This window comes from Ochotona princeps, chromosome X, assembly GCF_030435755.1.
Source record: "Ochotona princeps isolate mOchPri1 chromosome X, mOchPri1.hap1, whole genome shotgun sequence".
NCBI lineage: Eukaryota > Metazoa > Chordata > Mammalia > Lagomorpha > Ochotonidae > Ochotona > Ochotona princeps.
The window spans coordinates 37,049,054-37,072,539 of NC_080865.1; the positions used below are offsets into that span (position 1 = coordinate 37,049,054).

The window sequence follows — 23,486 nt, forward strand, 5'->3', positions numbered from 1 at the left end:
CTCCTGCTTTTCTGCTTGTTTGTAAGTTACCCCTCGTAATGAACCCTGTATTATATCGGAAGCCGGGGATGTATCAAAAGCTGGCTACCTACGCATCAGCAACTCAGCCTGTTGACCAGAGCTGAGGTTCTTGCTTACCAGGTTGGAAGGAGATCTTCATCTCCGTGAAGCTTCCATAATGTTTCCAACCCGGGAAAGCAAGGTCTAAATTAGGGAATTGGACGTCTGGTTTGAGGTGTCTTTTACTATAGGGATGTAATTAGCGGTAAATATAAAGTATGATATAACTGTCCAGGATACTTGAAAATAACAAGACAAAGCTTTTCAGGTCAGGGATTCGAGGGAATTTCAAACTGTGTTGATGCTCCCTGTTTAAGAGTTGTTGGGATATTTTTGCAATGAACAATGGCAGTTTTGCTTGGGCAAACTCCAAATAAAGTTGTAGTGATCAGGACAGTAGGAGAGCAAAATCCCATTAACCATTAAGATGTGGTTTTCGTAGTGTCCTCTGGTGGCCAGGCGGAATGTGAGGACAATTTTTGGTTTTCAGGCACTGAATCTAAGTAAACCAAGTTGAACTGCATTTAGTAACAGTTTAGTATTGTTTTGTGGGATTTTTACTTCTGTGAGTGAGATGAGTGGTGAAGTCACACTTATTTCTCACAATGAGTCTGAACTCACACATGTTTTTACCAGCTTGGCCTTGAAATGATGATAGACTCCTAAAATATTGATACTTCTTTTAGCTAGCTTATGTTCTTCAATCTAATACTTTGTGCAAGGGGGAAAGCATCTGGTTTTGTTACAGAAAACAATCTGAGTACTGAAGCACAGGCTTTGCTTATGTAGATTAAGCATGGAATGGAACCTTTGATATTGTTTTGTATCAAAATGCTGTTTGCCATTTAAGTCGAGAGCTGAAAGAAGCCATGTTGCTACTGCTGCAGGAGATGGAGGCTACACACAAACAACTCCCTACCACAATCATTACTAGCATCTAAAACAAACTGTTGAGAGGGGAAAAAGGGAACTGATAGGATGACCTTTGGGACTTCCTCATTAGAACAGTGATTCCAGAAAGGATTTTATTATGTAAACAGACAGTTGCACACTTTTTTTTCCCCATTATTTTTTTTCTGGGGCAGAAACAAAGATATAGACACACACACTCTGGGAAAAAGAAGAGAGCACATCCCATTTGCTGGCTTAGTCTTCAAATGTCCATCATGGCCAGTCTCTGGTGAGCAGAGGTCAGGAGCTTGGAATGCAGTGCGGTTCTCCCACACGGGTGGCAGGGAGCCCATGGCTTGGGCCATCACTTGTCACTCTGCAGGTGTGCATCAGCAGAAAGCTGGGATGAGATAAAGAGCTGGGACTCAGATTCGGGCACTCTGAAATGGGACGTGGGAGTCCTCATCTGCTGGAGTAACTGCTAGGCCAAACAGCCACACACACAGAAGTTCGTCTAGGTTGTTATCTACCTATGGCCTCCTGCTACCTGGTTCTGACGTATTTCTTAACAGAATAATACATGGACACATATGGCGAATGGAAAATTTTTGTTCTCAAGCAGGTTATCTGTGACTGAAGAAATCTGGGCACTTTGGGGCTCCAGAGAGAGAGATTTTGGAAGGGACATATGTTCCCTTTCTCCTTCTCAGGCCTGAAATTCCTCAGAGCCCCTCCTCCCCTTTTTAAATAGGCCACTTGTCTTTGGATCAACACTTTAGTTTTTTGTTTGTATCTTCTTTCTTTAAAATATTTTATTTATTTTACTTGAACATAAGAATTGCAGAGAATTTTCCATCCCCCTTCCAGTCAGAGCTGGGCCAGCCTAAAACTGGGAGCCAGGAGCTTCTTCCTGGTCTCCCACGTGAGTGCAGGGGCCCAAGAAATTGAGCTATCCTCTGTTGCTTTCCCAGGCCATGAGAAACACTGCAACACTACCTTTATGGAAGCAGCTGTTGTTTACTAAGGAACTAATCTTTATTCTCAAGATAATGCCCATCCCAGTCATTCATGCCTTATATCACCATCTTAACAGGCTAAATTAGTACTAATGGTTATCTGTGAAGACAGCTGATTTTTCAGCCCGATTTTAGGTATTTCAATTTTTTTAACTTAAATTTTCTTTTCACTTTATTTTAAAGGTACAGACAGAAGCAGAGATCTGTCATGCGCCGGTTTTTTTCCCCAAAGCAACAAGCAGCTCGGATTCTTTCAGATGGAAGCCAGGAGCCAGTTACTGCATTTGTGTCTCCCACGTGGGAGACAGGAGCTCTTAAGCAATTATCTGCCCACATCATAGCTGGAAGGTGGAATTGGTAGGACTGGATCTCAGGCAGTTTGATATACGATGCAGGATATAGAAAGACTCCGCGTTCCAAGTAGAGTCGACCTCTGGCCAACAGACCGCTCCCAGATTTATTCGCTCCGTAGACTATGGAGGCATAGTTCGCGCTGTTTTCCCGGGATAGGTCACGATTGGTGGCAACAAAAACCTTAAGGCGCATTTCCGGATGTGCACTGGCCGACAATTCCTCTACTTCCCGCCAACACCTCTTTCGGTCCGGGAACAGAAATCCGTTGGCAACCAGAAAACTTGCGGAACCTTGAGACTGAGCCCTTGTTGAAGTTCCGGGGACCGAAATCCGCCGGCAACCCGGAAGCTTGCGGAACCTCACGAAGAGTCCAACCGGTCGGATTGCTTCGAGAAGAGAACATTTCCGTTGGGCCGGCGAGGAAGTAATTCAACTTCTGTAAAGGTCAGGTTTTAGTTCTCAGGTTCCGATTAGACGCCGTGACGTAGCGAGGCGGGCTTTGGTGCCGGTCGTTTTTTCTCATTGGCTGTTGGCGCGGCGGCGGTTTGGAGCGAGCGGAGCACGTTGAGGGGCAGGCTGTGCCGAGTGTCGCGGCCACAGGGCTGGCGTGGGGCCCGGTTTGTGGTGAACATCTGGGCCAGTCCCAGGTGGGGGTCCCCGTGGCATGGATCGCGTGTGCAGTGCGTGGTACGGAAAGTGCGTGAAAAGGAAAGGCGTGTCGCCGCTGTGGGCTCGCAGCATCGTGGTTGCGTGGCTCAACAAGGCCGAGTGGGACCAGGTGACAGTTTATCTGTTCTGTGACGACCAGAAGTTGCAGCGGTACGCCCTGAACCGCATCAGCGTGTGGAGGAGCAGGTAAGGAAGAGGGCTCAGTGCTGTTACTTCGTGCCGGAGGCGGCTCACTTGTTCCTTTGTCAAGTCCTCGGAGGCCCCATTTGCCTTTCCCCGTCCCCAGTTGCCTGTTGCCCGCTCCCCAGTGTCTGAGGGGAGAGTCGCCAAGCCGTTAGCATCAATCCCATCTGTGGATGCAAAGTAAAGTGTTGGTGCTTCTGTGGCCAGGCCATCTGTGATGTTTAACCCTCTCCGCTGCAAAGCGCCCTTCTTCCCTCTCAGAGAGGGTGCCAGAAGGACGGCGGGTGGGTGCTGATACTGGCTTGAGTAGCTCACATCCTATGGTACACTTCCTGTTGCTATCGGGGAAGGTGTAGAGGTGTAAGTGGGGCATCTTACTGTGGCTGCTGCAGTTTTGTTCGGGGGCATCTAAGGAGAGATAAAGCGCTTCTTTAACCAAAGGAGGTGAGGATTGTTTGGGGGAAAGAGAGGTGTCCAAATAAGTGTTGCCATTCTTTTGGGGTGAGGTGATTGCACGACTTTATCGTGCAGGACGGAGGAGTCCCCCAGACATTGCTGCATTCTCACCTTCCTTTGTTCCCTTACCTTTGAGCTGGTCTGTAAGGGGAATAGCCTTACAGCACAACCCGAATTCCGAGGTGGATGGTGCGCCCATGGAAGGGACCTCTTATGATAGTGTTGGCCTGTGGCCCTTCAGGTTAGGCAACGAACTCCCCCTGGCAGTGGCTTCTACTGCTGACCTGATACGCTGTAAGCTCTTGGATGCAGCTGGTGGCTTGGGCAATGATGAACTCAGACTGCTGTATGGCATGGCACTGGTCAGGTAAGACTGCATGAGGTTGAGGGGTGTGGGTGAGGGGTGACCTGATGGAGGATAAGCATGCGGTAAGCCAAATTTGGGTTCCAGTTGCTCCCTGAAGCACAAAGTCCTTTGTGTCCAAGTGTGGATCATCCCATGATGGCTGGCTTGGTGGCTTTGCTTAACCCTTGTCAACACATTCCTCTTTTTATATCCTTCTGAAAGCCTTCTTTCTTTTGTTTTCTGTTTGTTTTTTTAGCCCTCTTGAAATGTGTGTTTGGGGAGGGCAGTGTTCAGAGCACATGATTTCTGTGAGTCTTCCGGCTTCGAAAGTCTGGTATTTCCTTCTTCCTCTTTAACTTCTGTAGAGGAACTTTTCGGAATGGTTCAGTTGTCCTTGGCTGTGATGTAGTGTGGATTTTTCAGCCCTACCCCTGGCTGTACTTATTTAGCATCATCCATTATCGCTTCTCTTCTCCCTGAACACTGAGTGGTGTAAGTGGAGACATGGGCTGGACGTCCCTGACGTATAGAACCACTCCCAGTGGTTCTAGCTGTCGCCTACATGTTAGGAAAAAGGCTGTGTTGGAGCTTTGTCATCTGTCAGAGCCTTTGCTCATCTCATCTGAGTTCCCCTTGTCTGCCTTGGGATTCTTCCTTGTCCTCCTTATTCTCGCCATCATTTGACCGTGCTTTCCATAATCACCTGGTATAGTGTCGTGTTGTGGCATAATATATTGTGTCATCATTTTTTTGTCCTAGACTGAACTCTTCAAGGCCAGAGGTAATATTCACCTGTAGAGGGCAGACTCAGTAAATGTTGGCAAGGATGGAACCATCCCTGTTTTGACAGAAAACCATGAGTTCAACACAGGACAGTCAGTGGAAGAAAGGTGGTGGAGATGTAGTGTGTCAGTAACTCAGCCACATGTTTTGAATACAATGATTCCTTGGGCTGTGCCACTTATTTCTCCCCCCAACCCCAGGTTTGTGAATCTTATCTCAGAGAGGAAGACAAAGTTTTCCAAGGTCCCCCTCAAGTACCTGGCTCAGGAGGTGCGTATGATGACATGGTCTTGCTCAGTTCTCTCTCTCCTCGAGGGCTCACCATATGGGACAGGGGATAATGTGGGCACACGGTCAGACCACCTCATCTCAACACTACCAGCCAAAGCCAGCAAGAATTGCTCCCTTGCTCATGACTGGTATCTCAGTGGGCTTGGCCTGCCCAGGTTGCTAGGAATGGGCCAGAGAAGCTGAGGAGTGTGAATGTGCCTTTGGGTGGGGATAGAAAAGAGGTGGCAGTCACAGTGCCTACTCCAGGAGCTGACAGTCTGAGGGAAGAGACAAGTCAACCTGATAGCATGAAAATACCAGATATTCTTGCCCTGAGTGAGTACATGAAAATGTGCCCAGAGGGCAACTGTGTTCTTAGTCGTCATAGAAGCTTCCTGGAGGAGCTACGGGATGAAGAAAAGGGTATAGGATACCCAGGGAGAGGAATGGGGAAGAGGGAGACCAGCGAAGGTGATGGTTACTGGTCACTCATAGAAATTTCTTCGTTACCCTCGTGCAAAACAATCAGGAGACCTGGTTTTGAATCTTGGCTCCGCCAGTATGATTGAAATCTTTTCTGAGGACCTCAGTTTCTCTGTAAAATGGAGGAGAATGATCCAGCTGATCATTTCTGAGTTTCTTCCACTTTTAATATTTCATAATTTCTATGCCTCACATCCTCCCCCACAATCAGGTAAACATTCCAGATTGGATTGTTGGGCTCCGCCATGAGTTGACCCACAAGAAAATGCCCCATATAAATGACTGCCGAAGAGGTGAGTCTCAAGGGGGATATCCCTGTTGTAATTAAGCCAGGGGACTGCGCTGGGTGGCCCTTGATGTAGAAGGAGAGAGAGGACAATCTCTTACCTGGGGTCATGGTGGGGGACTCGAGTGAGACAAGTGATGTGCTTGCCTTGGAGGTAACATCAGAAACTCAGTAGTCAGGATTACATTTTAATGTGAAAGATGTATATAACAAAATCAAAATTTTAAAGAAAAACAGGTTGACTGACTTTTGTTTCAGGCCCCAAGATAGTTTAGCAGGGCCCTGTTTGATCCTGTTTCGATACATCAATTGCAAGAGTTAGCCTATCCTTCAGTTTTGCTCCTGAGGTACTGACCTCATTAGCCTCAGTCACTTCAGCCTAGTGGTAGGATGTTTGAGCGGCAGGAGCTATTAATGAATCCAGGACTGCTTTGCACATCTTGATTAAGAACCTGTGAGGTAGCCTAGCCCTTTGTCATGGTGAAACTGGGACCTAGAAAAAGGGAAGAGACTTGGCCAAGGCTAGGTAATTTGATTGAGTGGGAACTAGTTTATTTTCCCCCTTACTGCCTCTTACTGTTTTTGGCATCTCATCTTAAATTCTAGTAATGTTTTTTTTTTTTCCCTAGGAAAGGTGCCGGTGAGTAGAATAAAGCCAAGACCTGGGAGATAGGCCAGAGTAAGAGAGGCTCTGTGTGGATATTTGAGATTGAACCTTGGAGCCAGTCCTCTTTCCTGGATCTTCCCATAGTGCTCACAGTATAAGGCTGGAAAGCCCAGGGGCTAGGGACTTGAAAACTGCTTGTCTATAGCTGGGTCAACTGCAGTAGCTTCCTCCTTTTCCTCTAGGCTGCTACTTTGTCTTGGATTGGCTCCAGAAGACCTACTGGTGCCGTCAAATGGAGAACAGCCTGCGAGACAGCTGGGAATTAGAGGACAAGGAAGAGACAGATGAAGATCATCAGGAAGATAAGAACATGGTTGTTGATGACATCACAGCACAGAAACCCGCGTCTCAGATGGATGGAGAAGGTGCAGAGTTGGCTGTCAGAGCTGACGGAGATGACAAAGCCTGCCAGGAGGTGGAGTCTCATTTGCAAAAGGTTTTGAAGCAAAAAGAGCTGTATGGTAGGTGTCTGTAGGGATGGAGGGAGGCTCCGGCTTAGTGTTAGCACTGGTTATTTTCCTGGCTCAGCGTTTTGTTTCTTTTGAGTGGTGAGTGCTAACTTTAAAACATTACTGTTGCAAACCACCTTCCTGGCTAGTTTCCCAAGAAATGGGGTGAGAGGAGTTCAGGATCCCAGTAGGAATAAAGAGCTAGGCTGGCTGCCCTATTTGTCTCCTCATTCTATTTTAGAAAGAGCCCGAGATCTGCTGGTATCCTATGAAGAGGAGCAATTTAAGGTAAGAGGGGGCCCTTGCCTTGGAGTGCTCTTATCTGCTCCAGCCATTTTTTTTCCCTCTTGCAAGCTGCCTGAGAAAGAAGTCTTGAAAAGGAATTTGAGAAGAGAATTGGCAAAATATGGTGGAGGGAACTTCTTGGAAAGAGTGGGGAGAACTAGGGAGAAGACTAGACTTGAGTTGAGCCAATCTAGTTGATCACAACTGGATGGAAGAGAGCAGATAATGAAGTCTGTGGATAATGTACCCTATTGGGTGCTAGGGAACAAGTGGGCCTGGAGAATTGCTGGTCAGTCACACAACCTCTGCAGTTCTTCAGATGACCAATAGGTGGGGGCCAAGGGCTTTCCTAGATGAGGTCAGCCAGCAGAGCTATCTGTATCAAATGCCTCCACTGAACTTTTCAGTATGGGATATCTTCTGGTGGTTGCGAGCCACAGGGAATTAGGTGGGGGTGGGAGGGAGGAAGGCAGGGGAAAATCTGGCATTTGAGGGTCATGTTAATCTTACTTCCAGGGCCATGGGGGGTATTGTTGGCCTGTCCCTGCATGCCTTGCCCAATCCTCTGAAGGACAGTGTTGAGGTCCAGTGGGAGGGGATCCTAGGAGGGGTGTGAGTGGGTTGCTTGGATAAACCAGCCTGCTAATGGGACCCTCTTTTCTGGCAGGTGCTGGAGAAATTTAGGCATTTACCCCAGGCCATTAAGGCATGGAATAATTTGTCCCCACGTGTAGAAGGCATCATGGCGGAGCTCAAGGGCATTACATGGGAGAACAGGTATGTAACTAGATAACTGGGCTAGCTACTTCACTGAAATCTGTTTCATATCCTAGCCTGTCGATCTTTGCTGTAGGAAATCTCAAAGATAAAACCTAATCTGCCACCCCACTCTGTGTTCCTGCATTGTGCATTATCTTCTGTCCCCTGCTTTGCTAGCTACCTGCTAGAGGGTTGTCTGCCTCGAGTCACCAGAATGACCAGAGGCAGGAAGGTCCACTGTCATCCAACCCTTCTTCCTCTCCGTCAGTAGGCTATAAAAACTCTGCAAAACTAGGAAAAGGCCTTGATTCTTACCAACTTGCTGACTTAGGTCTTGTCCAGGATTGAGGTTGACGATATGTGGCCGAGCACTGCTAGTGCCTTATTACGGAGTATCAACGTCCCCTGGATGGTGGTGGGAGGTGGAGTAAAGGTGGGAGTCAGAGGAAGCCCTTCCCGGGGCCTGGCTGCTATTGACCAAGTTCCTCCTCTCAGTATGGCCATGAGTGTCTCCTCACCCCCCGAAGAAAAAAAACAGTGTGCAGTTCAGTTCAAAGCAAAGAAAGAGTATACCTATTCCTATTTTTTTTTTTTTTTTTGTCCTCCCTAACTCACTGGGGCTTTTGCTTTTTTAAGATTTATTTTTATTGGAAAGGCAGATTTACAGAGAGGAGGAGACACAGAGAGAGAACTGTTTTTTCTAGGTACTGACCCAAGGAGATGGGAGATGAGTGGAAGGACAATTCTTCCCTCCTCAAGCCTGTTCTGCTGGAGTGAGGAATCTGAATATGGCAACCTTTCGGTCCCTGGGACACTTTGGGAGCTCCTTTTCCCCTTAGGCCAGGTCAGCCAGGAGAGCTTCTTGCGGGGTCGGTGACTCTGGAGGAATTAGCTTACTCTTGCTGGTTTAGGTGTGAGCTAGATAGGGATGAGGGATTACCCCCGTAGACTACTCTTTCAACCCTTCTAACTTTGTTCTGAGTTCTCGGAGTCCCCAGTTATACCTAGGGGTTAGATATAATCTAGTGAATGACTCGCCAAGGTTGCTACCTGTAGAATCTTAAGAGGGTGATCAAAGAGGAAAGGGAAAGATGGAAGGGTTTAGTGCAAACCGAAGACTGAATAGGAACTGAAATCTATCTGAAAGACTTGAAACCTTGTGATTCATTTAATTCCTTCCTCTGTGAGCCTGGAATTTTTCTTCGTTTATGTTGTAAAGCTTGTCCAGCTACCACTGCCTTCATTATCGACCTTAGAACAGCATCTGTTTCATAAATATTTGTCCACAAGTCTCTGCTCCGGGAGGCTGAGGCTGAAGATGCTATTGTCCCCCCCCCCCCCCGCCTCTTTATTTCCCTCCATTCAATGCTGTCTTGCCAGAGGCATTAGCTGCCTTGGAGATGGGTGGTGGTGGGATTAAAAGGTCTTCTGCTAGCTTTAGTTTGCTAAATTGATATCTTCTTGTGCCAGGGAGGCTGTGCTGGATGCTTTTTTGGATGATGGTTTCCTCATCCCCACATTTGAACAATTGGCAGCCTTGCAAATTGAGTATGAAGGTAAGATATTGGGGGCTCAGTGTACAGCCTTGCGGTTCTTTGTTTCTTGGGTGGGAACACCAGGGGTGGGCTAAAGGACGCTGGGCTGTGGAACTCTGGCTGTTTGCCAGCATCTGATGGCTTCTGGAAGCCCTTCAGCTCTCCTGTCTAGTAGGACAGGTAGCCACATTGATGTGCCGTTGTGGGGTTATGCTTCAGAAGTGCCCTGGATTGGGCTGCGTTAACTACACTGGGGTGAGGTCTGGGGAGTGTGAATGTCATTATTATACTGTGTTAATTGTGATTTGGCCACTAGCTAGAAAGGTAGAATAGCACTGGAAGGGCCTTTTTTTAAAAATTATTAATTATTTTAATTTTTGATGATTTCTACATAGTTGATTAGGGTGATTAGGGTCAAGGGCTACAGGAAGGTGGGTGAGATCACCATTTCCACATTCTCTTTTTTTCCTTCCTGTATCTGCGGGAAGGGGGGAGACAAGGAGAGAAGTAACACCCAGTCTCCCAAACGCCTCTGCACCCTGGAATGGAGGGCAGCCACCTGACACCACCCCTGAGTCCCTGACGTGGGGCATGTTCTGAGGGTCTTGCTCAAGAGGTTTTGATAGTTCAACAGTTCTGACTTGCTGCCAATCTTGTCATTCCAAGCACGATGAAATCTCTCCAGAATCCACTGGTTGACATAGTCCACCTTAGAGTCTCTGTTTGCCCAGATATTCACTGCCCACACGTGGTTGGAGTAGTTGACCAATTTGTCCTGTCCTCCATCCTCTGATATGGTACCAGGTGTCCTCTGCAGGCTCCAATGGACTGCCATATCCTCCATGTGCACCTGGATATGCTGTCCACTGCTCCGTCTAAGCCACTGAGGAGGCCCAGCTGACACATGCACTCCATGATCAGACCATGGAACCTGCAATTATCTCCATGGCTGGAGTTTTGAGTCCATTGATTCAGTTGGAGGGATTCCCAGAGAAACTTCATCTGGGCTGATTCCAGACCTGATTCTTGAGTGTGCTTTCCAATATAGGGTCTGGCACAGTCCGTTGCCCCAATCAGCTTATGCACATGATGGTGGTTGCAATTGTTGGGTCAGTTCTGTTTCTAGCCCTGCAAGTACAGTGGCCCTGTCATTGAGTGTCCCTCAGGATTCATTTCTCACCTACATGTACTGTGGCTTTATCCATGGATGACCCTAGGCAGTAATTCCATACCCCCAAGACCCCAGAGCTTACTGCCAGGTGAATGAAGCCCGGCTCAGTTGTAGCTCTGGCCACCCACAAACTCAGGATTTGCCCACTGCTTGGCAGCGGTGGACTGGGAGCTAGGAACCGCAGCAGGAAGCCTGGTCCGGTTCGGATTCTCCCAGCCACAGCCACATGGTTGGGGGATCCAGACACCCGCACCTCTGAGCACTTACCTGGACTCCACCCACCAACATGGCAGCAGCGAGCAGAGCCATGATCCTGAGCATGCCCAGATCTGTCCAAGATCTGCACGTAGCATAATTGCTGTGGACAGCTAAAATTCTCGGACCTCGGGCTTGGACAAGTCCAGGATTGGCCCACTGCTTGGCAGCGGTGGACTGGGAGCTAGGAGAGCCAGCAGGAAGCCTGGCTTGGCACGGGTTCTCCCTGGAAGGGCCTTGTAAAGTCATCTAGTCCAACATCCTCATGTTACAGATGATCAGACTGTGATCCAGAAGGGGGAAGATACCCAAAGTCAGTGAGTTGTCGAAAATCAAAGTTCTGTTCTTTATTTTTAATCAGTTGTTGGTTGCCAGAAACTAACTGGTTTCTCTCTCCCTGCCACTCTGCTGTTGTCTCTTCTCCTGTTCTGCGGTGGCAATGCCACTGGTGGTGGTGGGGCTCGTGTGTGCATGTCTGCGCTCCTCTCTCTCACTGTTGTTCTTGTTGCTCCCTGTTGCTACCCTTGCGCTACCCTTTTCTCATCAACGGTTGTCCCTCGTAAACCAGAAAATATGGACTTGAGTGATGTCCTGGTGCCAAGGCCCTTCTCTCAGTTCTGGCAGCCTCTGCTCAGGGGGATGCACTCCCAAGCCTTCACTCAAGGCCTGCTGGACAGGTTGTTCTCTGAACTGCCAGCCTTGGGCAGCAGTGGGATCCGACCCACCTACATCCTCCGATGGACCGTTGAACTGATTGTGGCCAACACCAAACTGGGTAAGAGAGGCAAGCCCTGATCTGAGGGCCTAAGGCAGTCCCAGGCAGGAGCAGCTGCCAGTATCCTCAGCTGTCTGCTTTTATGGGTGGTAACAAAAATTGGCTCCCTCCCTGCCTTTTCCTGGCGCCAGAAATGCTGCTCTGGGGCCAAGTGCTTCGAATGCTTTGAGTAGTTTGGAACAGTGGGGTGGGGGCGCCTGGGGTGGGGGGAGACAAAGCCAGAGGTTGGGTGTGGAGGGTGGGGAGCTCACTGCTTCCTTTTCCTCAGGTCCTCTCTTCTCCCTCAGGACGGGATGCTCGCCAATTTTCTGCAAGCCAATGGGAAGCAAGAAAGAACTGGAGACTGTTCAACTGCTCTGCCAACCTTGACTGGCCCCGGGTAGTCGAGTCCTGCTTGGGCTCACCTTGCTGGGCTAGCTGCCTACTCCTTCGGCTGTAAGTCCCTTGAACTTCATTTGGTAAGAGTGAAGCCCTGCACGCCTTAGGGCCATGCAGCCCTACAAGGGCCAAGTTGGAAGGCCCTTTTGAAGACATGTAGCCCAGTCTCACTCCCATTGGCAGGTGGGAAAACTGAGTCTGGGAGGGGGGTAAAGTATTCTTGCGTGAGATCATACAGCTTAAGACCTGGCTGAGCTAAGTCCAGCATGAGAATGCTTAGCACAGTGGCCTGCACAGAGTAAGTGCACAATAAATGGTAGCTGCTGTTTTTATTTAAGCCAGGTCTTCTGACTGCATGCCCAGTGCTGTCTCCTATATTATCTTCCCAAAGCATACCTCTGAGAGTTGCTCTGCAACCTTCAGTGGCTTTCTGCCTCTTTCATGCTGGAAGTGTGGGCTTCCTAGCCTGACATTCAAAGATTTTTCTGATTCTGGTGCAACCTCCTCCAAAGCCCTTTTACCCAAGCTACCCTGGTTCTGTGGCTCAACTGAACATTGCACTTGTTTGTATCAGTATTTGTAGTTGTCCCCTTTTCGTTTTCTCTGCCATTTCCTGACCTCAAGTGACTTCCCTCATATTCATGGACATCTTTAGCATCTGATTTCTCTTCCTGCTTTCTGGAACAGTCTCTGTTGCGTTTGGATGATCCATCTGATGCCACCTCTGACTTCCATTGCGCACTACGCTCAGCAACCATTTTTCCATCAGAGCTCTCCCACCTCTGAAGGCTGACATCCCAGCATCGCACTCAGTGACCACCAGCTCTTTACCTTTCTGGTTTTTACCCTCATTCCCGTGACCTCTTTGCATCCAGACCCTCATTCTTCCACTTCCTCCCTCCCCTGATCTCGCTGCCCCCTCAGTCGTATCTGTGGTTGATGCCTTCAGTCCCTGACCATCAGCACCCTCTGCTCTGCTCATCCTTTGGCTGGATCTCACTTGCAAAACCCCAAGTTGGGATTCCCTGTTCTGCTTCATTGCTCTTCAGTCCGGATAGCTGAGCTGTGCTGGAGAGAATCACATAGCCATGCGGATTGCTGCCACTGCAGAGGTATGAGTTTTAATCTCAGGCCAGGGCCTCATTTCTGCCTGTCTGGAACTTTGACATGTTTTCTGACCACTATTTCTCTCATTTTTTTACTGTTCTAAATCCCTTACCACTTACCTCAAGCCCCTCCCCTAAGCCCCTCCCCTTTGCCATTTTACTCTAGCTCCCTCGAGCACATGGAGGCATCCAGCAGGGCCCCCTCGACCTGAGGTCCAGCTCTCGTGACCTGACCTGCGGCTCCACTCAACCTTGTCACCTGTCTCGGGAAGAGGTGGCCTTGCCCTGCCGCCTGTGCTCTGCATCGCTGGGACCTCACCCAGTCTCTCCCTTACTCTCCTGACTTTTGCTCTTCAACCTATGAATATCCCTGAAGGTTTTTGTTCTTCCTCATCTTAAAAAACAACAGTAACAACAATACAAGCAAAATCTCCTTTCCTCTGTTATGTTGCCATCAACTTGTCACCCCTGCCGGTCCAATCAGAACGTTTCAAAAGAGCAAAATCCATGTCCAACTGTCTCAGTTTGCTTACTCCTCAACTTGCTGCAGTTCAGCATTCACCCCGAGAGCGCCTTTGGCCTAACCAGCGAAACCAGTGAGCCTTTGTCACTGTCTGTGTTTGCCGCACTGATGCTGCGTCCCACTTCCTGCTACAAGTGCCTGTGATTATTACTACTTCCTACGAAGTACCGAGGCCCACATTTCTTTATCTCGTCCAGGCCTTGGCCCCCAAATTCAACCTACTGCACTTGACTGCACATTGGACATCTCTCCTTGGGTGACTCATAGGCAATTTACTGTGACCAGAAGAGAACTGCTTAGCTTATTTCTTGTCCAAGCACCAAAGTGATCTTCCTCTGTTTCCTGTCTCATTGGAGACAATGCCTTCTACCATGTTCTGTTAACCCTCAAATATTTCCCAAATCTGAGATTTTGTATTGCCCTGCCTACTTCCTCTAGTGTCTGCTTTGTTCTTTCTGACTAAGCTTTTCAAGGGGAAGGGCTTAATGTTAACTAGCTGTGCCCCATACAACTCGAGGCACCAGTAAACATCATTGAATGAAACTGTCCTCTGCTTTCTCATGGCCAACAGTGCTGTCATAGCTGGAATAGGAACTGACTCAGTGCCTGGGGCATGACTGTCTGGAGGCCAAGACTTTTAGCACCCATCCCCACTCCTGGGCCCAATCTCCCACTGAACAATTATGGCACAATAGTATGTTCATAAAATTCAAAACAAACAAACAAACAAAAACAGGGTCTTGTGGACAGGCAAGGGAAGACCTCCAATAGATGGGATTGAATTGAGCACACACATTGCTAGACATGTGTGCTGTAGACTAAAAGCGGTAGGGCTGAGTGGGGAGACAACCAAAGGAGCCCGGAGAAGTGTCAGGAAGAACATTACAATCAAAGGGGAAGCCTTTGAGCCACTGAAACAGGGTAAAGAACAAAAGGAAGTTGGAAAGCCCATACGGAACATGGCATGCGTATGTAATGGGGATGGGTGAGTGGGAAGAGAAGCAGGCAGAGGTTTGCATAGCGGACCTTAAAGGTACTTTCTAGTCCTCAGTACCTGCAGAGTGGAAGCTGCTGGTCATGGAGAAGTTGGGACCACAGAGATCTCCCAACCCAAGCATACTAGAGGAATGTGACACATGTCAGCACTCACAGCGGCTCACTTGGGTACAATTCCTAGTGTATAGGATCCGTCTTTCCCAATAATCAGAGAATTTCGCTCTCATCTCTCCATTACGCGCAGTGGGAGTCAGGTGGTATGCAAAGTGTCAGCAGCCCATCTGCAAGGTAGAACTGGAGCCAGATTCCAGATAGCCTAACCTTGGTCCTGTGCTCATCTATGATGTCCTGCTACATTGTACCATAGCAGGAAGCATCCGTCACAAGACATACCAGAGGAAGGAGATGCATTTTAAGATTCTTATCACCCAGGCACCTTCACAGCCAGACTGCAGCTCAAGAGAGCAGGCAGGTAATAACAAACATCAGCGATAAGGCATCTTGCCAGTATCAGATGCCTGGGGATATTTATTATTCATCACACTAACGGACCGCAGTGAGAGGCCACAGTTTCTCTCTGGCTTTTCCTCTTAATAAAGCTGGAAGCTTTTCAAGAGCTTCCCCCAGCCAGCCAGCCAATATCAGTTTGGTTTGAATCAGTGTCCTCCTGGACTATGAAATTAATCCCACAGAAAGGGTCCCCCAGACCCTCACTGGCAATCCTACCCACCCCCAGACCTGCCCCCAGCTAATGTAGGAGACCAGTCCACACGTGTCCAGACAGGAAAGAGCCTGTGGAGCAGCTGGCCTCTGTAGGAACTGCTCATGGTTCAGGCTCAGCACACCCAGCAGGAAACTCCCACCCTTCTCCCCAGCCACATGTCCATAGTGCCCAGGTGCCTATTGGGTGCCAGGTTTTGTGTTTGTTGTTTGAGGGGGCTTGCACTCTCCCCATACCATGAGCAGCTCTGTGTCTATGGTTTTGCTATGAGCGCCGACTTGTATGTGTGCAATGTCCTCATCTTTAACTCTCCTCGGCCTGCCCTCTGCCAGTGGTCACCTGCTCTCTGTCCCTCCCAGCTTCTCTCCCTTCCGTCTCCACTGGGGGTACCCTAGGTCAGCCTTCACCAACTCTGACTGGAACAGTGGCAACAGGCTTTCCCCTGGCCTGCCGCCTCGGCCAACCTCCAAGTGACACCCTCCACACAGTTCCTATGGTGATCTTCAGAAACACAGGCTTCACCTGTGCTCAGAGTTGGCAGGTGACCCCTTCCCCCTGCTCCCCATACATATATGTATATGTATATATATATACACACACACACACACACACACACACACACACCTCCTTTTCAGCCTTTCCCAGCCTTCTCTGTCTCCCACAGCTCCTCAGCACAGGCTTTGCTCTGAAGCCAGGCTCTGCATCCGGCAGGGTGTGCTCGCTCTTGTCTCAGATCCTGCACACAGCCCTCTGGTCCTTGCTCTCACCTGCCCTCTGTGTGCTCCCCAGCTGCCATGGCGCCCACAGTAGGTCTGCAGTGCTCATCTGGCCTCTCTCCCACATCCTGCTTTGTCTTGTCAACTGTTGCCTTTTCTTTTTCCTTCTCCTCTGTTCCAAGCTGGACCATAGCTGTTCCCAGACAGGGATCACACTTTGTGTGTCATGCAGAAGGAGCCCAGCCCACTTTGCAGGTGCATTCTTGAGGTAGCGGACAGATTGCCCAGCTAAAACAGAAAAGAAAAGGATCTGCTGTTCTCATTTCCAGCCCTGCAGGCCTACTGGCGTGTTTCCATATTTGTGTAGCATTTCAATGCAGAGTAATAGCTATCATTTATTGTATACCTACTGTGTGCCAGGCACTGTGCCAGGCATTTGATGTCAGCTTTCATTTATTGTATACCTACTGTGTGCCAGGCACTGTGCCAGGCATTTGATGTCAGCTTTCCTAGTTACTCCTCTGTGCAGCCCTATTAAGATAGTGTCATTATTGGTTCTTGTTTTATTGAGTTCGTGGAAATAAGGTATAGAGAGGGTCCAGAGGTCCTGTTGTTTCTGTGTTGTCTGCTGCACTGCCTTTCATAGGCAGGTAAGGAAGCTTAGCCACCACGTTCACACCCTCTGTAGTATTAGGGTACGAAGTGACTTGAGATTCTGAATCTTTCCCTACCCCATCCCTCCCTTTGCTTAGCGTCTTCAAAGCCATGGGGCAGGTCCTACCACAAGGGGAACAGGAGAAGCTGTTGCGCCTCTGTTCCATTTATACCCAGAATGGAGAAAATAACCTGGAGCAGGAGGGCTTTGAGCCCTCCCCGATTGGGAAGTCTCCATACACCCTGGACAGCCTGCAGTGCCTCCTCAAACCAACTGGCTCCAGCGGTGGGGCTGAAGGAAAGGCCCAGCAGCAGCAGGAGAAGGGCAGCTTTAATGAAGCCAAAGAGGAAGAGAAGGGAGGAAAAAAGATCTTGGAAGACCAGACAGAAGAGGATGAAGAGGAAGAACAAGAGATGGAGGAAGAGGTAGAAGAAGAGGAAAATGACCAGGAGGAGGAAGTAGAGGATGCTGAAACAGATGAAGATGATGAAGATGAGGAGGAAGAGGAGTCGGAGGAGGAGGAGACCGAGGAGGAGGAAGAAGAGGAGGAAGACGGAATGGATGTGACACCTTATACTGTAGAGCAGGAATCCCCTGCTTTTGAGTTTACCAGTTCCATGGCCCACAAAACAGGAGCTTTGCATGGCTCTTCATGGCAAGTTAGTTCAGGTAAGGTACCTGATAGCCACTTGCATCTTACATGTGTTTCTTCTTTCTTGCAGACTCTAGAGGTTTCCTTTCACCCCAGGGAAGAGATGGAAAGTAGTGTGTAGCCAGAGTGAGTCAGCCTGGTGCATGGATGACAAGTGGTTTTCCCCTCCTTTAGGCTGGCGCCTGTAAGCACCAGTAACCACCATAGGCTACGGGCTGGCTCATGTGGTGAGCACGTTCCTTGAGGCTGTGTGTGTGTGCACTGTGCAGTCACACACAGCCAGGAGAAGGCCAGAGGCCTCCGGAGTGGTTGTGTATGTAGATGATGCTGTATCATTTGAGGATAGTAAGCAAGGTTTGTGTATATGTGACTAGGTAAATACAGAGAGGCTGGCTGGTGGTATGACAGGATTAGAAAGCAGGAACCCAGGGCATTCAGTCAGAGAAACTGGAATTCGGATCAGAAGAGAAATAAGAAGTCCTAGAGATTTTGCTGAGCACACACGAGATCCGAGTGGAGTGGGGAGAACTATAGGGAGGGTTGGTGGTAGGAGAATGGGAAACACGAACCTTCTTTGCTGAGGGTTGTCTTGAATGACTTCATTAAGACTAGTAAGCAGAGATCCAGAAGGAGTAACAGAGCGATGATGTGTGCTTGCACACAGTAGAGGCGGGGGCACGGCCTGTGTGCTAGAGACTGAGGGAAGGAGGGGGGAGAAAATGACTGGGCCTGGGAGGGGAGTGAGAGAGAATGAGTGTGTGTGGAGGGGAGGTAAAAAGTGAGTTTATGGGGAAAGGTATAATCTTTGTCCTTGTGTAGACAGGTGCAGAAGGGCTTGAGTCCTAGGGTTGGGGGGTGTGGTTTGCCTGCAGCTGCTGGGCAAATGATGTCATGCTGACAAAGAGGCACCTTAAGGCAAGGAGCGCTGTGTTTTGAGTCTTTAGAAACAGTGAAAGGGAAGGATGTTGGAACAAGCGGGATGGAGGTCGGGAGGAAGTGGATGGTGAAGGACATCCTTGTGAAATGTGCAGTAACGCAGCTGTGTGTACATGCAAACAGGGTCTTGCATATGTTTGGAAGACAAGGCAGGTTTGCCGAGACCCGCAAGGGCCGAGAGGTATCTGTGTTAGAAAGAGAAATAGCAACAGTAAGAGGTGAGAACCTGTGGAGGAGATCGGGAATAGATCATGAGGCAGCCATCCAGAGGCGGCCTGTGCATCTGCTGTCACTGACAGACTGTGTACAAGAGTGTCAGGCTAGAGAGCAGGGCAGTGACCTAGTGATGTTAGTGGATGTTAGTAATCGGGAGGATGTTTAGGTCGGTGGCAGAGCCCGTAACGGGGATGACTCTTGTGCATGAAGATATCTGTCTATGACAGGGTGATTCTGGGCATCAGGATAGGCACCACCAGAGGTGGGGAGTGGGCAGGCAGAGGGACCACCATTTTTGAGGGGCTTCTCCTGGTTACATAAAGAGCTGGTCTAGGGGTGATATGTGTGCTTTTAGCTTAACGATTAAGACGCCTGCATCCCATGTCGGAGTACCTGGGTTTCATACTGGACTCCAGCTCCTGACTGCAGCTTTCTGCTGGTGCAGAGCAGGGGGGGCAGCAGTGCTACCTCAAGAAATTGGGTTGTTGCCACCCTTAGGGGCAGACCTGCGTTGAGTTCCCAGCTCCTTGTTCTGGTCTTCACCGAGTCCCACTTGTTGCAGGCATTTAGGAGGTAAACCAACAGATGGGATATGTATGTATTTGTTTCTCAAATAAATCAATAGAAATTCAGAATAAAATACTGGTCCATGGGTAAGGGTTTGGTGCAGTGATAAGCGCCACTTGAAATATCTGCATCACATTGCTAAGTGCCTGGGCTCTCGTCTTCCAATTCCAGCAGGCGATGCCTCAAATAATTGTGCCACCCAAGCGGGAGATTCAGACTGAGTTCCAGGCTCCTGGCTTTAGTCTAGCTCAGCTCTAGCTATTGCAGCATTTGGGGCGGGGGGTGAACCATTACACGGATAACTATTGATGGGTCTGTCTTTCTCTCTCTCGTCTCTCTCTGTGTGTGTGTGTGTGTGTGCACGCTTTTGAATAAATAAAATGAATAACAGGTTTTTTTTTTTTTTTTAAGAAAGTGGCCCTCGGTGGGTACCTTAGAGAATGCCAGGGGCATTAAGACAGGGAGGATGCTTTGCATACCACAGAAATACAGGCGAGCAGAAACAAAATCTCTGGAGCTCACTAGTGAAGGCTTCGCTCAGAAACACCGTATTCGTTTGTGTAAACATGGAGAGGGAGGATTTAAAGTGATCCTGTATTGAGAGTGGACTGTGTGTATGATGGTGGGGTGAGGACTGGGTTGTGCTTGTGTAAGGGCTAGTGCCTTCTCTGTCCCCTCGCCATCGCTCCATTTCTGTGTGTATGCACAGGTACAGGGAGAGAGGGATGCAACTTCTGGTTTGTATGCCTGTGTAAAAGAGGTGTGGGAGGCAGGGTGGGGCATGAAACCAGGGGCATTCATTAAGGATTTGGTACTTATATACTTAGGTGGCAGCAAGCCAGGCTTTCTCTAGTAAAAGGGATTCTTTTCTGTGTGTGCATCTGGTGGTGGTGGTGGTGGGGGGCAAGAAGACATTGCCCAGAGTAGGGGCAGGGAATATGCATTGCTTCTGAGAGAGAGCCCACCCTGAAGTTGGTGAGGGCACGAGTTGTGGGTGTGCATGTCCATTGCTTCAGGCAAGGCCACTGTCATTGCAACACGTCACGGAATTAGCATGTAGCTGTAGAGGAAATCTTAAGTCATTCAGGTACTCTGAGGTAACAGTATGTTTGGAAGAGGGCCGCTATGTGAATTCTGGGACATCCAGACCCTCCGCTGTGTGTGTGTGTGTGTGTGTGTGTGTGTGTGTGTTTGTCCATCCATCCAAAGGCAGGAAAAGGAAAATAGTGGATGAAAGTGAGCTTGAGGCAGTGATGTAGCCAGGTCTAAAAATGTTACCTATGTCTGTGTGGGGACATGGCAGAGGAGGTGGGAGGAAAGCAGAGGAACGAAAATATGTCTGTAGTTGTGTATATGCCTCAATGTGTGTGCGCGTGTGTATGTAAGAGGGGGTGAGCGAGAGAGACAGATGGACAGGCAGACATAGGGGAAGAAGGGCTCCAGGGAATGCGTGAGGAAGTAGGCTGCATGGCGCAGTGGACTGTGCTTGAGACTAAGGCAGTCCATTGGGAATGAGAGCGAGAGAGCAGTGAGACTGGGGATACATAGACAGCCTGTGCTGAGTGGGTTTAATGGGCTGGGTAGGCGGGCCTGTGCACTAGAGAATCAGTTCATCAGCCCACTCCTGCCACCTGTCTTTGTTCTACAGAAGATGCACGATGGGAAAAATTCCCTATAGGCCGAGTGCCAGGTCAGACTGAGGACCCGGCTGAGCTGCTGCTGGATAAATATGGCACCATGTATCTTTTGGAGCAGCCTGTGCTAGAGCAGCGAGTGGAACCCCCAAAGTGCAAGAGTAGGTGAGTGCCCGTGGGAGCAGGATTTCTCACCCTATGTCTCTGCCACCTGTGGAAGGGAGAGGAGGAGGCCAGGTGGGGTGGGTGGGGGTAGTGGCTGTGCCTATTCAAGGCTTACATCGGTGAAGTGTAAGCTCTAGTCACTGGCGGGGTCCTTGCTCAGGATGCCCTGCCCAAATGTGGAGAGCCAGTGAAATAGCCATACAGAGCTGGCTTGGAACCCTTCCCATTATATCCAGCTAGTGTGTGTATAAATGGACATTAGTTTGTGTGCATATGAACATGTATGTTTTTTTCCTAAGGAATTCTCTAAAGGGTCCCACAACTAACAAAAGCTTAAGAACAAGATGCTATAATTCATTTTTTTTCATGTTCTTGTACACAAAGAAAACTGAGACCCTTAAAGGGGAAGGGATTTGTGCTGCCCTGTGCTGTCTGCATTATGGCAGCCATGTTCCTCCAAAGTTGCCTTTGGATTACAGGCATAGGAGCCCAGGAGCATCAGGGAGCCAGGAACTAAGTGGCCCTCACAGAGGGCTATGCTGGTTACACCGAAAAGCCCACCCTGAGGGCCTGTACGTTCTGAAATGCTGGGCCATTGTGATCAGAAAGATCTTGTATGTCAGAAAGATACCACTGTGGACCCCTAAACTCTGCCTATTTTGTGTGCCTTATCCTTCGGGGATGTGAGCCCTTCTTTATCTGGGCATTTTTGGGAGAGGGCTCAAGAACCCAGGGGCTCCATAAAAAGGCCAGGCCCAAAGTAGTGCCATGGCCTCTCAATTCATGGTCAAGGGGGAAGCACACCTCATGGATAAGAGAGGAGGCAGCTGTGCAATCCAGGAATCCAATTGGGAGTGGGGTTTACTTTGTCTGAGAAAGAGGTCCCATCTTCCTTCAGCCCCAACCTCCTTGGCCCTGGGTAAGGCTGGCTCAGTGAGCACCAGGGTATCAAGGGTGAAGTATGAGCAGATGGAGTTGTTAAGTCAAGACAGCAGCTTATTCAATCCAGCTCTCCACACCCCTGTAGTGGGGAAACTCCTCTGCTGTAGCAGGGCATGGCCCGCCCTGTATCTCTTGACTTGCCTGTGTGACCTTGGGCAAGGCTTCTCATCACTGTGCTTCAGTTTCCTTGTTAATAAGATGGTGGGTGGTGGCATGGGATAAGACTAGATCATCTGTCAGGGATTTTTCCCCCCCTGCAGTAGCATAACCATGGATCTGTCTGAGCGAAAAAAGATGATGACTTTGTTCTCAGCTGTCACCCTCATCCAGGGAGTCCCTTTGATCTTCAGGAAGCAGGACAAACAGTCATGCTCTGAGCAGGACCAGGGAGATGCAATTTGCAATTGTTTTAGCAGTCTTATAGTTGGTGGGAAGGAGCAGGGGGTCCAGGCCTGGTGCTATGGCACAAACATGGCCTTGAACCTCTTAACCAGTTACTGTGTATGGGAAGGACCCAGGCCAGAGTCCTCTGCTGCCGTCCCAAGTTCCTGGGCCTTGCGAGGAGGTCCTGTTAAGGAATCTACTTTCAACAACTTCATACTAGTGGCATGGGGTAGGTCCCACTCCCTTACCTCAACCCTAGAAACTCAGCTTTAATCCAGTTTGTGTCCTGGGGCTACGCATAAAGCTTCATTAAAAGTTCTACTCTCCCTTCATTTTTCCTTCCCTCAAGTAAGAGGAGAGCAAAGCCATCCCTGGCTCCTACTTGAAATTGTTTCTGAGCTTTTCTCCAGACTTTATATAAAGCCAGGAAGGAGGGTGGGCCTCAGTCTATACCATTCACACACCTGCACGTGCACACCGCTAAGCATCCTCTGCCCCTCCCAAGCCTAAAGCTGCCTCCTTCCCTCACTGACCCCTCACTTTCTCTGCAGCATCTTGGGCCTGAACTGTGGTGTCAGCAGTGGCAACTGCAATAGCAGCAAGTGCGAGCGCCTTTTCTGGAGCCAGGCACAGATGCACAGGATCAAAAGTGGCCTTCAGCTCTTCTGATGCCTATCCTGGTGCCAGAGATCGTCCAGCCCCACCAGGACAACAGCCCACTGCCCCGTGCAGTGCACCTGACGTTCCATGATACACCCTGGGACACAGCCCAGATCGGCCACTTCAGCTTAACTTTCCACCACAGTGGAATTTTGAGTACATTTTGAATCTTTTGTTACGTTTTTGAAAAACAATAAACAGGCAGCTGTTGTTTTGATGTTTGTGACATGAGAGGGTATGGGCTGGGGCAGGCCGATGTAGTTTCCCCTTTACTCTGGAGGATCCAGAGAGGGTGGCATCATTAACAGACTTTGCACAGGAGCCGGGTCCTGAGGCCCCTTGTCTTGGCTGTTCCCAGAACTAGGTTTTGTCCTTTCCGTCTGACTCAAATTGCTTGTTCCAGCTGTGGTATGAGGCTTTCTCACTTGGAAGATCAGGCTTCAGAGGAGAGGTGTTACTGACCCCAGAGCTGGTGTGAAGGGAGCTGACTCAGCCGCACTGAGGGTGGGAACCCAAGACAGATGTCTTATTCATTCATCTCC

General features: G+C 49.2%; 1 protein-coding gene across 3 annotated transcripts; it reads left to right on the forward strand.

Moving 5' to 3' along the window:
* Positions 1–2,600: 2,600 nt before the first annotated feature.
* LAS1L (LAS1 like ribosome biogenesis factor) lies at positions 2,601–23,156 on the forward strand. 3 transcript variants are annotated; one of them, XM_058658465.1, is made up of 13 exons: positions 2,601–2,765; positions 3,871–3,996; positions 4,959–5,028; positions 5,723–5,804; positions 6,647–6,925; positions 7,155–7,201; positions 7,866–7,975; positions 9,428–9,513; positions 11,487–11,693; positions 11,981–12,128; positions 16,886–17,457; positions 20,808–20,958; positions 22,836–23,156. In XM_058658465.1, exons 2-13 carry the CDS (start codon positions 3,983–3,985, stop codon positions 22,951–22,953), a joined length of 1,884 nt encoding a protein of 627 aa, XP_058514448.1. In that variant the 5' UTR covers positions 2,601–2,765; positions 3,871–3,982; the 3' UTR covers positions 22,954–23,156. The 3 variants fall into 3 exon arrangements, with proteins under 3 accessions (XP_058514448.1, XP_058514450.1, XP_012785277.3); XM_012929823.3 differs by lacking the exon at positions 2,601–2,765 and adding an exon at positions 2,772–3,176; XM_058658467.1 differs by lacking the exons at positions 3,871–3,996; positions 4,959–5,028; positions 5,723–5,804.
* The last annotated feature ends 330 nt before the right edge of the window (positions 23,157–23,486 follow it).